At 38.6% G+C, this 12,500-nt stretch overlaps 1 protein-coding gene across 1 annotated transcript in view; it reads right to left on the reverse strand.

Annotated features, from left to right (window-relative positions):
• Positions 1-12,500, reverse strand: part of SLC38A1 (solute carrier family 38 member 1) — a 177,445-nt gene that overhangs the window by 28,948 nt on the left and 135,997 nt on the right. Inside the window, exons 9-10 of the mRNA XM_053716738.1 lie at positions 7,551-7,609; positions 418-534 (exon numbers count right to left, since the gene is read on the reverse strand). Of these exons, the coding sequence (XP_053572713.1) occupies positions 418-534; positions 7,551-7,609 (176 nt within the window). The remainder of the gene's footprint in view (positions 1-417; positions 535-7,550; positions 7,610-12,500) is intronic.

Raw genomic sequence — 12,500 nt, forward strand, 5'->3', positions numbered from 1 at the left:
GCATTCCTTGTGCACGCAAAATAACGAATGCTACTTTGTAACATACTCGTATTATTAACATTGTCCAGTTTCCACGTGTATGAAAACAAATCATAGAAAAAAAGCCTAAGTGCTGCTTTCCCTCTGTCCTACAACTGTTTTGTGTCCTCCAGTCTGACCTCTAAAATGCTGCATATGACAATGTAGCCAAGTATTGCTTGATTCACCCATATAAGCAGCAGAGGCACCGTCAGGTTTATTTTCTGTAAATGGTTTTAGTAGTAAGTAAATATACATTTTTATCCTTTGTTAATGCATGCTAAAATATAATTCAGAAATGTATACAAATAAATAGTGTAACACTTATATTTTTAAAGTATACTAAAAAAACACTATAAGACCATTCATTCAATATTTATAATATAACAGAAATATTACCTTAGAATTAAATGTGAAATACTTTGGTTCACACATGTCTGTTCTATTTGTTGGTATATGGGATGTAACATTTGCTCCAGTTATAGGGCACTCTATTATAAATTTGTTATAGACCACCTATAATAAAAAAAGATAGAACTTTTACTGTGGATACCACTGATAATTAAAATGTGGACCTATGAAAACAGTTTACATTACGAATAATTCAGCACCAAACAGCAATATAATATTTATAGATATATATGGTAAATGTATTAGAAAATATCCAATATAGATCACAACACATGTTTACAGAAAGGATGTCATGTTTAACTAAACACCTGTACAATTAAACAATGTGAATAACTATAGCAATACTTGTAAATGTTGTTTTAACTAAATGTATTATTTGCATATTTAATTGTGTCAATTTTTTTTTTCCATTTAATAGTTTGTGGTGCTGATTGACTTGTTTTCATGTCAAGAAGTTCATATTTTGCACACTTTCCTTTACTACACGTTTTGTATCATTTTAACAGTATACAGTATAACAGTAACAGATAACAACACACAAAATACATTTAGTTCCAGATCTTAGCCAATATAAAAGGACAAATATAAAATAGTTCAGCAGTGTCCATTCAGGATGGGCCTGATTTTTTCACACTTATATTTTGCTTTCATTTTTCTGTTCCTGCTTCACTAATATTCTTGGTGACCTACTCAATTTCCATGGCCTAAACATCTACTTTATGGATCTTCCAAGAGTAATCTGAAAACAAAGTTAAAACCTTCTAGTTTCAGAAACTGAAAACTCAAACAGTGTTCTTGCAAACGTGTATTTCTCCGTGTTCCATTTGATTCTGAAACATTCATCTCCTTTTCTTGCTGTTTTGGGCACCATCTTCCAGTTATCTTTGAACATTATTAACTTTAAAGGGACAGTGTACTCTAATGTACTGTAATATTTTTATATTTAATGTGTACCCAATTATCCATTTTGCGTACTGGAGTGCATTAAATTGATTACAAATATATCCTTCACCTTTATTTTCTCATTTGAAATAAATGATTTTGCCTTTTGTATCTCCAACCATACTGAACATTTCTGAACTTAAAGGGACAGTCAATTCCAAAAATGTTATTGTTTAAAAAGATAGATAATTCCTTTCTTACCCATTCCCCAGTTTTGCATAACCAATATAGTTATATTAATACACCTTTAACCTATGTGATTACCTTGTATTTAAGCCTCTTTTGACAGCCCCCTGATCACATGGCTATTTATTTAGTATCTATTGACTTGCATTTTAGTCAATTAGTACAGTGTCAGCCACAACTTCTCAGGAGAGAGCACAATGTTATCTATATGGCCGACATGGAGTATCTGTATCTTGTTGTGAAAAGCAAATAAAAAAACATGTGATAAGAGGCTGTCTGTAGTGGCTTCGAAACAGGTGGAAATTTAGAGGTTTAAATGTTATAACATATAATAATATAACAATGTTAGTTGTGCAAAGCTGGAGAATGGGTAGCAAATTATCTTTTTCAAACAATAACAATTTTGTTGTTGACTGTCCCTTTAAGTTCTGGTTACATAAGAACGATGTAAACAAGAAGGTTTAGATAAAAACATAATTTATGCTTACCTGATACATTTATTTCTCTTGTAGTGTGTTCAGTCCACGGGTCATCCATTACTTATGGGATATATTCTCCTTCCCAACAGGAAGTTGCAAGAGGATCACCCAAGCAGAGCTGCTATATAGCTCCTCCCCTCACATGTCATATCCAGTCATTCGACCGAAACAAGACGAGAAAGGAGAAACTATAAGGTGCAGTGGTGACTGGAGTTATAATTTTAAAATTTAGAACCTGCCTTAAAAAGACAGGGCGGGCCGTGGACTGAACACACTACAAGAGAAATAAATTTATCAGGTAAGCATAAATTATGTTTTCTCTTGTTAAGTGTGTTCAGTCCACGGGTCATCCATTACTTATGGGATACCAATACAGGGTACACGGATGATGGGAGGGACAAGGCAGGAACATTAAACAGAAGGAACCACTGCCTGTAGAACCTTTCTCCCAAAACCAGCCTCCGAAGAAGCGAAAGTGTCAAATTTGTAAAATTTGGAAAAAGTATGAAGTGAAGACCAAGTTGCAGCCTTGCAAATCTGTTCAACAGAGGCCTCATTCTTAAAGGCCCAGGTGGAAGCCACAGCTCTGGTGGAATGAGCTGTAATTCTTTCAGGAGGCTGCTGTCCAGCAGTCTCATAGGCTAAACGTATTATGCTACGAAGCCAAAAAGAGAGAGAGGTATCTGAAGCCTTTTGACCTCTCCTCTGTCCAGAGTAAACGACAAACAGAGAAGAAGTTTGTCTAAAATCTTTAGTTGCCTGTAAGTAGAACTTCAGAGCACGGACCACGTCTAGATTATGCAAAAGACGTTCCTTCTTTGAAGAAGGATTAGGACATAATGATGGAACAACAATCTCTTGATTGATATTCCTGTTAGAAACAACCTTAGGTAAAAACCCAGGTTTAGTACGCAGAACTACCTTGTCTGAATGAAAGATCAGATAAGGAGAATCACAATGTAAGGCAGATAACTCAGAGACTCTTCGAGCCGAGGAAATAGCCATCAAAAACAAAACTTTCCAAGATAAAAGCTTAATATCAATGGAATGAAGGGGTTCAAACGGAACACCCTGAAGAACTTTAAGAACCAAGTTTAAGCTCCACGGAGGAGCAACAGCTTTAAACACAGGCTTAATTCTAGCCAAAGCCTGACAAAAGGCCTGGACGTCTGGATTCTCTGCCAGACATTTGTGTAAAAGAATAGACAGAGCTGAAATCTGTCCCTTTAGCGAACTAGCGGATAAACCCTTTTCTAAACCCTCTTGTAGAAAAGCCAATATCCTAGGAATCCTAACCTTACTCCATGAGTAACTCTTGGATTCGCACCAATATAAATATTTACGCCATATCTTATGGTAAATTTTTCTGGTCACAGGTTTCCGAGCCTGTATTAATGTATCAATAACCGAATCCGAAAACCCACGCTTTGATAGAATCAAGCGTTCAATTTCCAGGCAGTCAGCCTCAGAGAAATTAAGTTTGGATGGTTGAAAGGACCCTGAATTAAAAGGTCCTGCCTCAGAGGAAGAGACCATGGTGGACAGGACGACATGTCCACTAGGTCTGCATACCAGGTCCTGCGTGGCCACACAGGCGCTATCAGAATTACCGATGCCCTCTCCTGTTTGATCCTGGCAATCAGTCGAGGTAGCAACGGAAATGGTGGAAACACATAAGCTATGTTGAAAACCCAAGGGGCTGCTAATGCATCTACCAGCACCGCTCCCGGGTCCCTGGACCTGGATCCATAACAAGGAAGCTTCGCGTTCTGGCGAGATGCCATGAGATCCAGATCCGGTTTGCCCCAACGACGAATCAGTTGAGCAAATACCTCCGGGTGAAGTTCCCACTCTCCCGGATGAAAAGTCTAGCGACTTAGGAAATCCGCCTCCCAGTTCTCTACGCCTGGGATGTAAATCGCTGACAGGTGGCAAGAGTGAGACTCTGCCCAGCGAATTATCTTCGAGACTTCCAACATCGCTAGGGAACTCCTGGTTCCCCCTTGATGATTGATGTAAGCCACAGTCGTGATATTGTCCGACTGAAATCTGATGAACCTCAGTTTTGCTAACTGAGGCCAAGCTAGAAGAGCATTGAATATTGCTCTTAATTCTAGAATGTTTATTGGAAGGAGTTTCTCCTCCTGAGTCCACGATCCCTGAGCCTTCAGGGAATTCCAGACTGCTCCCCAGCCTAGAAGGCTGGCATCCATTGCTACAATTGTCCAATCTGGTCTGCAAAAGATCATTCCTTTGGACAGATGAACCGGTGACAACCACCAGAGAAGAGAATCTCTGGTCTCCTGGTCCAGATTTAGCAAAGAAACTAGCAAGCTTGGTAATCACTTTCAATAAGATTGCAAGCAATATAAAAAACGCTGCAGCGCTTCAAAATACAGATATAATTAAACAATTCTTAACAAGAAGTGTATTATTAGCAGAGGATTGCACCCATTAGCAAAAGGATGATTAACCCCTCAATACCCAAAACGGATAAAACAGATATCAATTAAGATTTAACGCTTTTAATCACAGTCAAGCACACTGTCACAGATCTGCTGTGACTGATTACCTCCCTCAAAAATGAATTTTGCAGACCCCTGAGCTCTCTAGAGACGTCCTGGATCAAGGAGGAAGAAGCAGGAAGACTGTGCTAGAATTTTAACTGCGCAACAAGGCGCTAAAACAAGGTCCCTCCCACTCCTATTAGAACAGTGGGAGCCCTGATATAACGGTTTCCATGCAGAAAATATATGTTAGCCATGTGGAAAAAAATCATGCCCAAAGAGATTTATCACCAAAGTACCTCACAAAAACGAATAACATGCCAGTAAACGTTTTATTAAAAAACAACATTTTCCAATGTCATGCAAAGTTATCACTAAGCCTGCTACCAGTCGCTACCACTGCAGATAAGGCTTAAGTATTATTTCAGTTTTAACAGTATTTTCTCAGTCAAATTCTAGTCCCTAGAAAATAACTCGACTGTGCATACATTTATCAGCCTGATACCAGTTGCCACTACTGCATTTAAGGCTGTACTTACATCATACGGTAACAGCAGTATTTTCTTAGTCAATTCCATTCCCAGAAAATAATGTACTGCACATACCTCATTTGCGGAGGACCCCGCATGCTATTCCCAGTTTCTGAAGTTACCCCACTCCTCAGAATGTCGAGAACAGCCAGTGGATCTTAGTTACGCCTGCTAAGATCATAGAAAAAAAACGCAGGCAGTTTCTTCTTCCAAATACTGCCTGAGATAGAAAAACAGCACACTCCGGTGCCATTTAAAATAACAAACTTTTGATTGAAGAATAGTTAAGTAAAAACTCCAGCTCCTCTCGCGACCTCCTTCTTTGTTGAGGGTTGCAAGAGAATGACTGGATATGACATGTGAGGGGAGGAGCTATATAGCAGCTCTGCTTGGGTGATCCTCTTGCAACTTCCTGTTGGGAAGGAGAATATATCCCATAAGTAATGGATGACCCGTGGACTGAACACACTTAACAAGAGAAATAATGTTCCCAATGGGGGGTCTTTGACATAGAGGTAGTAGAATGTTATTTTTCCATTGTTCTCTATAAGTACTTGCCTTTGAGTGAACAGTAATAAAGAAGATAAGGAAGATAACATAACAAGGTATTATCTTCCTACAAGATCCGCCTACCGTTTTGAGTTGTGGTTTCAGTTAGCAGAGACATTTATTTCTTATACAAAAATATACCTAAATGAACAATTCCCCATACATTATAATTGCTGCAGCTGCTATAACAAGTAATTGAAAACACATTAAGGCAAAAACAATTTTACAGTACACTGTCCCTTTAATTAAAAAAATAAAAATAATGGAGAGATCTGGGAGGTCAATTACTCCAAAATGATTATTGTTGGACATTGCTGAATTAAACTGTACATCTAATGGAAACATAGATTTTAACAGCAGATAAGAACCAGAAGGTCCATTAACTCTGTCCACTCTCCTTTTTTATTTTAGATAGTTTAATTAATTCTTAGGACAGTTTTGTGCAGATCACAAGCATTGCCTTGTCATTACCACCTCTACTGGAAGTCTACCCCATGACCAGTCACCTTTGTGTAAAGAATCTCTAGCATGAATTACCTGTAAACCTTCTAACTTAAGATCATTAGCCTTTATTCTATTATTGCTGTTTTTTATCCTCAGTTTTAAATCCCTTCATATACTTGAGGGTTTCTGTCATACATCTTTTCCCTCTTTTCTACTATGATTTAGACTTATTAAGGTTTTATTCTTTTAGATCATGTTACCTTTTAATATTCCAGCTTTGAACACTTTCTAGTTTGTATTATTCTGGAGATATAGGGGCCGAATTATCAAGCTCCGAATGGAGCTTGATGCCTCTTGTTTCCGGCGATCCTTCAGGCTCGCCGGAAACAGAAGTTATGAAGCAGCGGTCTAAAGACCGCTGCTCCATAACTTGTCTGCCTGCTCTGAGGCGGCTTACAGAAATCAACCGGATCGAATACGATCGGGTTGATTGACACTCCCTGCTAGAGATTGGCCGCGAATCTGCAGGGGGCGTTATTGCACAAGCAGTTCTGGTGAACTGCTTGTGCAATGATAAATGCCGACAGCGTATGCTGTCTGCATTTAGTGATGTGCAGCGGACATGATATGCTACATCGTATCATGTCCGCTTGCACTATAAATATGCCCCATAGTTTTCACAACTGTATACAATTTTCAGATTGTCTTTAATTTTATTTCCCTATTCCTGATCTTTTTTTGTTACTATCAATACAATGCCATATGGGGCTCCATGTACTAAGCAGCATAAGCTGTTCCGGAGCACTTGCGGGGCAGGTTCTCCCATGTGAGTTAAGAAGTAATTTAAGAAGCAGCAGTAATCAGAGTGCTTTGTCTTACACTCTTCGCCACCTCTGAGATGGTGGAGAGAAATCCCCTTGAACCCGCTCGCTCGGGTGATTGACATGCCCATCTCTCTTGCGACTGGTTGCACGGGAGAAGGGGCGGGTATTACACACTTAAGTGTGTAATGATACATACGGGCAGCAATGAACAGCATCTGCTACCCATATGTCGCGAAGGCAAGCGGACAACTTCTCAAGTTGAGAAGCTTGTCCACTCACCTTTTAATACATGTGGGCCTAGGTCTGTAACTAACCTTTAGTATTATGCATCTATATCTGTAATAAGTTACACAAGAAACACTATTAGAATAGTCTAACTTATACTACAGCACAAAGTATTGTACCTGAACACTACAATCAAACTCTCCTAACAAATCAGTTATATCTTTATTAATGTTTCCTCTTTATTTATGCTAGCTGTAAATATACTTTATAAACATTACAATAATTAAATACTGGTCTTGTTCTTCAGCTTGTCCAATGTAAAGCAGAAGAACCAGGGAAAGATAATGTAAGTAGTAGAAGGCATGAAGTGTTTGTGTAGAGTTAAACTGTTTTCATGATATGCTTATGAAAATATAAAAAAATAATCTTACTTACTACTACAAGGAAAAAAAACATACAGGATAGGGAGAATCCACTAGTGTATCCAAGATAACCTGCAGAGAAATGGTGATGTTGTGTTAGCCAATGGATTAGAAGAATACATAACATTCATAACACACAATACGCTACATTTTCTTTTGTTTTCATTATGCACATACAGTGGGGCAAAAAAGTATATAGCCAGCCACCAATTGTGCAAGTTCTCCCACTTAAGAAGATGAGAGAGGCCTGTAATTTTCATCATAGTTATACCTCAACTATGAGAGACAAAATGTGGAAACAAATCCAGACAATCACATTGTCTGATTTGGAAAGAATTTATTTGCAAATTATGGTGGAAAATAAGTATTTGGTCACCTACAAACAAGCAAGATTTCTGGCTCTCACAGACCTGTATCTTCTTCTTTAAGAGGCTCCTCTGTCCTCCATTCATTACCTGTATTAATGGCACCTGTTTGAACTTGTTATCAGTATAAAAGACACATGTCCACAACCTCAAACAGTCACACTCCAAACTCCACTATGGTGAAAACCAAAAGCTGTTGAAGGACAACAGAAACAAAATTGTAGACCTGCACCAGGATGGGAAGACTGAATCTGCAATAGGCAAGCAGCTTGGTGTGAAGAAATCAACTGTGGGAGCAATAATTAGAAAATGGAAGACATACAAGACCACTGATAATCTCCCTCGATCTGGGGCTCCACGCAAGATCTCACCCCGTGGGGTCAAAATGATCTCAAGAACAGTGAGCAAACATCCCAGAACCACACGGGGGGACCTAGTGAATGACCTGCAGAGAGCTGGGACCAACGTAACAAAGGCTACCATCAGTAAAACACTACGCCGCAAGGGACTCAGATCCTGCAGTGCCAGACGTGTCCCCCTGCTTAAGCCAGTACATGTCCGGGCCCGTCTGAAGTATGCTAGAGAGCATTTGGATGATCCAGAAGCGGATTGGGAGAATGTTATATGGTCAGATGAAACCAAAGCAGAACTGTTTGGTAGAAACACAACTTGTTGTGTTTGGAGGAGAGAGAACACCATACCTACTATGAAGCATGGGGGTGGCAACATCATGCTTTGGGGCTGTTTCTCTGCAAAGGGAACAGGACGACTGATCCGTGTACATAAAAGAATGAATGGGACCATGTATCGTGAGATTTTGAGTGCAAACCTCCTTCCATCAGCAAGGGCATTGAAGATGAAACATGGCTGCGTCTTTCAGCATGACAATGATCCCAAACACACCACCCGGGCAATGTAGGAGTGGTTTCATAAGAAGTATTTTAAGGTACTGGAGTGGCTTAGCCAGTCTCCAGATCTCAACCCAATAGAAAACCTTTGGAGGGAGTTGAAAGTCTGTGTTGCCCAGCGACAGCCCCAAAACATCACTGCTCTAGAGGAGATCTGCATGCAGGAATGGGCCAACATACCAGCAACAGTGTGTGACAACCTTGTGAAGACTTACAGAAAACGTTTGACCTCTGTCATTGCCAACAAAGGATATATAACAAAGTATTGAGATGAACTTTTGATATTGACCAAATACTTATTTTCCACCATAATTTGCAAATAAATTCTTTCCAAATCAGACAATGTGATTGTCTGGATTTGTTTCCACATTTTGGCTCTCATAGTTGAGGTATACCTATGATGAATATTACAGGCCTCTCTCATCTTCTTAAGTGGGAGAACTTGCATAATTAGTGGCTGACTAAATACTTTTTTTCCCCACTGTATAAGGAATCATGCAGTCATTTGTCTTAACCATCATACAGAGTGTTTATTGCAAAATGAGTCATTCATAATAATACTTAGTTACACTGCACTCAAAAAATATCTGTCTTCCATATGGAAGTGTTCATCTAAACATGTTGATTTCCTTTTTTTGCATGAATAAATGTGAAAAAAATGTGATTTAATGTTATCTTAGAAAAAACGTCCAGGTATATCACATGTATACTTCCTACTAATGCTTGTTGGCTGATAGGTGCTTCCTTCTAATGCTCATTGATTGCCAGGAACTTCCTGCTAATGCTCATTGGTTGATAGGTACTTCCTCCAAATGCACATTGAGTATGATCATTTCCCCCCCCAAAACTGTAATCATATAGAATCAGTACATTAAAGGGACAGTCTACTCGAGAATTTGTATTGCTTAAAAAAGATAGATAATCCCTTTATTAACCATTCCCCAGTTTTGCATAACCAACACAGTTATATTAATATACGTTTTATCTCTGTGATTACCTTCTATCTACGCCTCTGCAGACTGCCCCCTTATTTCAGCTGTCTTGACAAACTTGCATTTTAGCCAATCAGTGCTGACTCCTAAGTAACTCCAGGGGAGTGAGCACAATGTTATCTATATGACACACACAAACAAGCACTGTCTAGCTGTAAAAAAACTGTCAAAATTAGCAGAGATAAAAGGCAGCTTTTAAGGGCATATAAATTAGCATATGAGGCTAAATAGGTTTAGCTTTCAACAAAGAATACCAAGAGAACAAAGCAAATTTGATTATAAAAGTAAACTGGACAGTTGTTTAAATTTGTATGCCCTATCTGAATCATGAACGTTTAATTTTGACTAGACTGTCCCTTTAAGCACCATTTCGAGAACTTATGGATGTGAAACCATGTTAAAAAACAAAACACATAACACAAGCCTATGATGCAGCCCCTCTGTAAAGGGTTTTAAGTCCCTTAAAAGGACAGTAAAGTCAAAATTAAACTTTTATGATTCAGATAGAGCATGCAATTTTAAACAACTTTCCAATTTACTTCTATTATCAAATTTGCTTTGTTCTCTTGGCATCTTTTATTGAAGAGTAAAACTAAGTAGGCACATGAAAGCTCAGGAGTGTGCATGTGTCTTTAGTACTCTATGGCACCAGTGTTTTGCAGCATTGTATAACAAAGCTACAAATAATGTTGCAAAAAACTGCTGCTATAGAGTACTAAAAACACATGCACACTCCTTTCTGGGGCACTAGAACATGCAAGAGTTCACAGTGTATACATAAATGAGTCTGTTATTAGCTGATGGCTGTTACATGATCTAAGAGACTGGCAAATTGAAGGACATTTAAAAATTTGTCAGAAAAAAAATCATCTGCTCATTTAAAATTCAGAGTAGAGTGGGTATTGAAAATAATCACCCCCCCTTGAAAATAATAACATTTTGTTGCTTTGCAGCCTGAAATAAAGACAGACACCGTTTTTTGTATTCAGTTGTAATTGCTCAGTGCAACTTAAAACAAACAAGTGAAAGATATAACACCAACATGTCAGACAAAATAAAGACAATTCAAAAACAGAATCACTGAGTTGGAAAATGGATCACCTCCTAAAATTACTTGTAAACTCAATCAGGTGTAGCTAATCACCTTCTCATCGGCACACACAAAGCCATTCAACCTTCAACTATGATCAGCTGTGGGCATATTGATAAGCTCAGCATGAAAAGAGCTTTCCTGGAGCATCTCAGTCCCTGATAGTGCAACTGAAGCAAACAATCAACTATGGGTGGCAAGGCACTGTCTAAAGATCTCCGGGATAAAGCTGTAAACAGGCACAAGTCAGGAGATGGATACAAGAAAATATCAAAGGCTTTATCAATGCCTAGAAGCACAGTGAAGTCTTTTATTAAGAAGTGGAAGGTATTTGGTACAGCACAGAGCCTCTCTGGATCAGTACGTCGCTCCAAACTGGAGGAAAGAGCCAGGAGGAAACTGGTCAGAGAGGCTACCAAGAGGGCCACAGCAACTTTGAAGCAGTTGCAGGAATTTATTATAATGAGTGGTCATTGTGTGCATGTGACAACAATATCACAAATTTTTCACAAATATGGCTTGTATGGGATTGTTGCAAGAAAAAAAACACTCCTCAAGACAGGCCACATGCAGTCACGACTCAGCTTTGCCAAAACACACCTAGAGGATTCTGATGCCACATGGAAAAAGGTGTTATGGTCAGATTAGACTAAAATTTTATTATTTGGCCTCAACACCAAACGATATGTCTGGAGGAAATCTAATACAGCTCACCATCCAAATAACACCATACCTACAGTAAAGCATGAAGGTGGTAATATCCTGTTATGGGGGTATTTCTCTGCAGCAGGCATTGCAGCACTTTTCAGGATAGAAGGAATAATGGATGGGGCAAAATACTGTTAAATTATTGAAGAAAATCTGCTGCCCTCTGCCAGGAAGTTGTCAATGGGAAGAAGGTTTACCTTCCAACATGACAATGACCCAAAGCACACAGCAAAAATGACCACACAGTGGTTGAAGGAGAAAAGGCTGAATATCCTTGCATGGCCTAGTCAGAGCCCAGACTTAAACCCCACTGAATATCTGTGGCATGACTGCAGTTCACAAATGGTCACCATCAAATGTAATGGAACTGGAGCAGTTCTGCAAATAAGAGTGGGCAAATATTGCATAGTCTAGATGTGCAAAGTTAGTAGAGACATAGCCCAACAGACTAAAGGCTGTAATTAAAGCAAAAGGGTTTAACGAAATACTGACACAAGGGGGTGATCCTTTTTCCAACTCAGTGATTCTGTTTTTGAATTGTCTTTATTTTTGCCTGACATGGTGGTGTTATATCTTTTCACTTGGAGGTTAGAAATTGCACTGAGTAATTACAACTCGATAAACAAAAACGGTGTCTTTATTTCTGGCTGCAAAGCAACAAAATGTGATTATTTTCATGTGGGGCGATCCTCTTCAATACCCACTGAAGTGCTATTGCATAGTATTTTTATTATACACTTGTTGATTATGCAATTGTACTGTATTTAATGGTCCTTTAAAAACTATTTTAAGAAACACATATATAAACAAAATAAATATTTGCAAATAATGTTTATCTCATATATACAATTTCTTTTTTTGCAGGCTGTTTTCTGCAAATATTTTAATAAATGTGTGTGT

This window comes from Bombina bombina, chromosome 6 (genome assembly GCF_027579735.1).
Source record: "Bombina bombina isolate aBomBom1 chromosome 6, aBomBom1.pri, whole genome shotgun sequence".
Taxonomy (NCBI): Eukaryota; Metazoa; Chordata; class Amphibia; order Anura; family Bombinatoridae; genus Bombina; species Bombina bombina.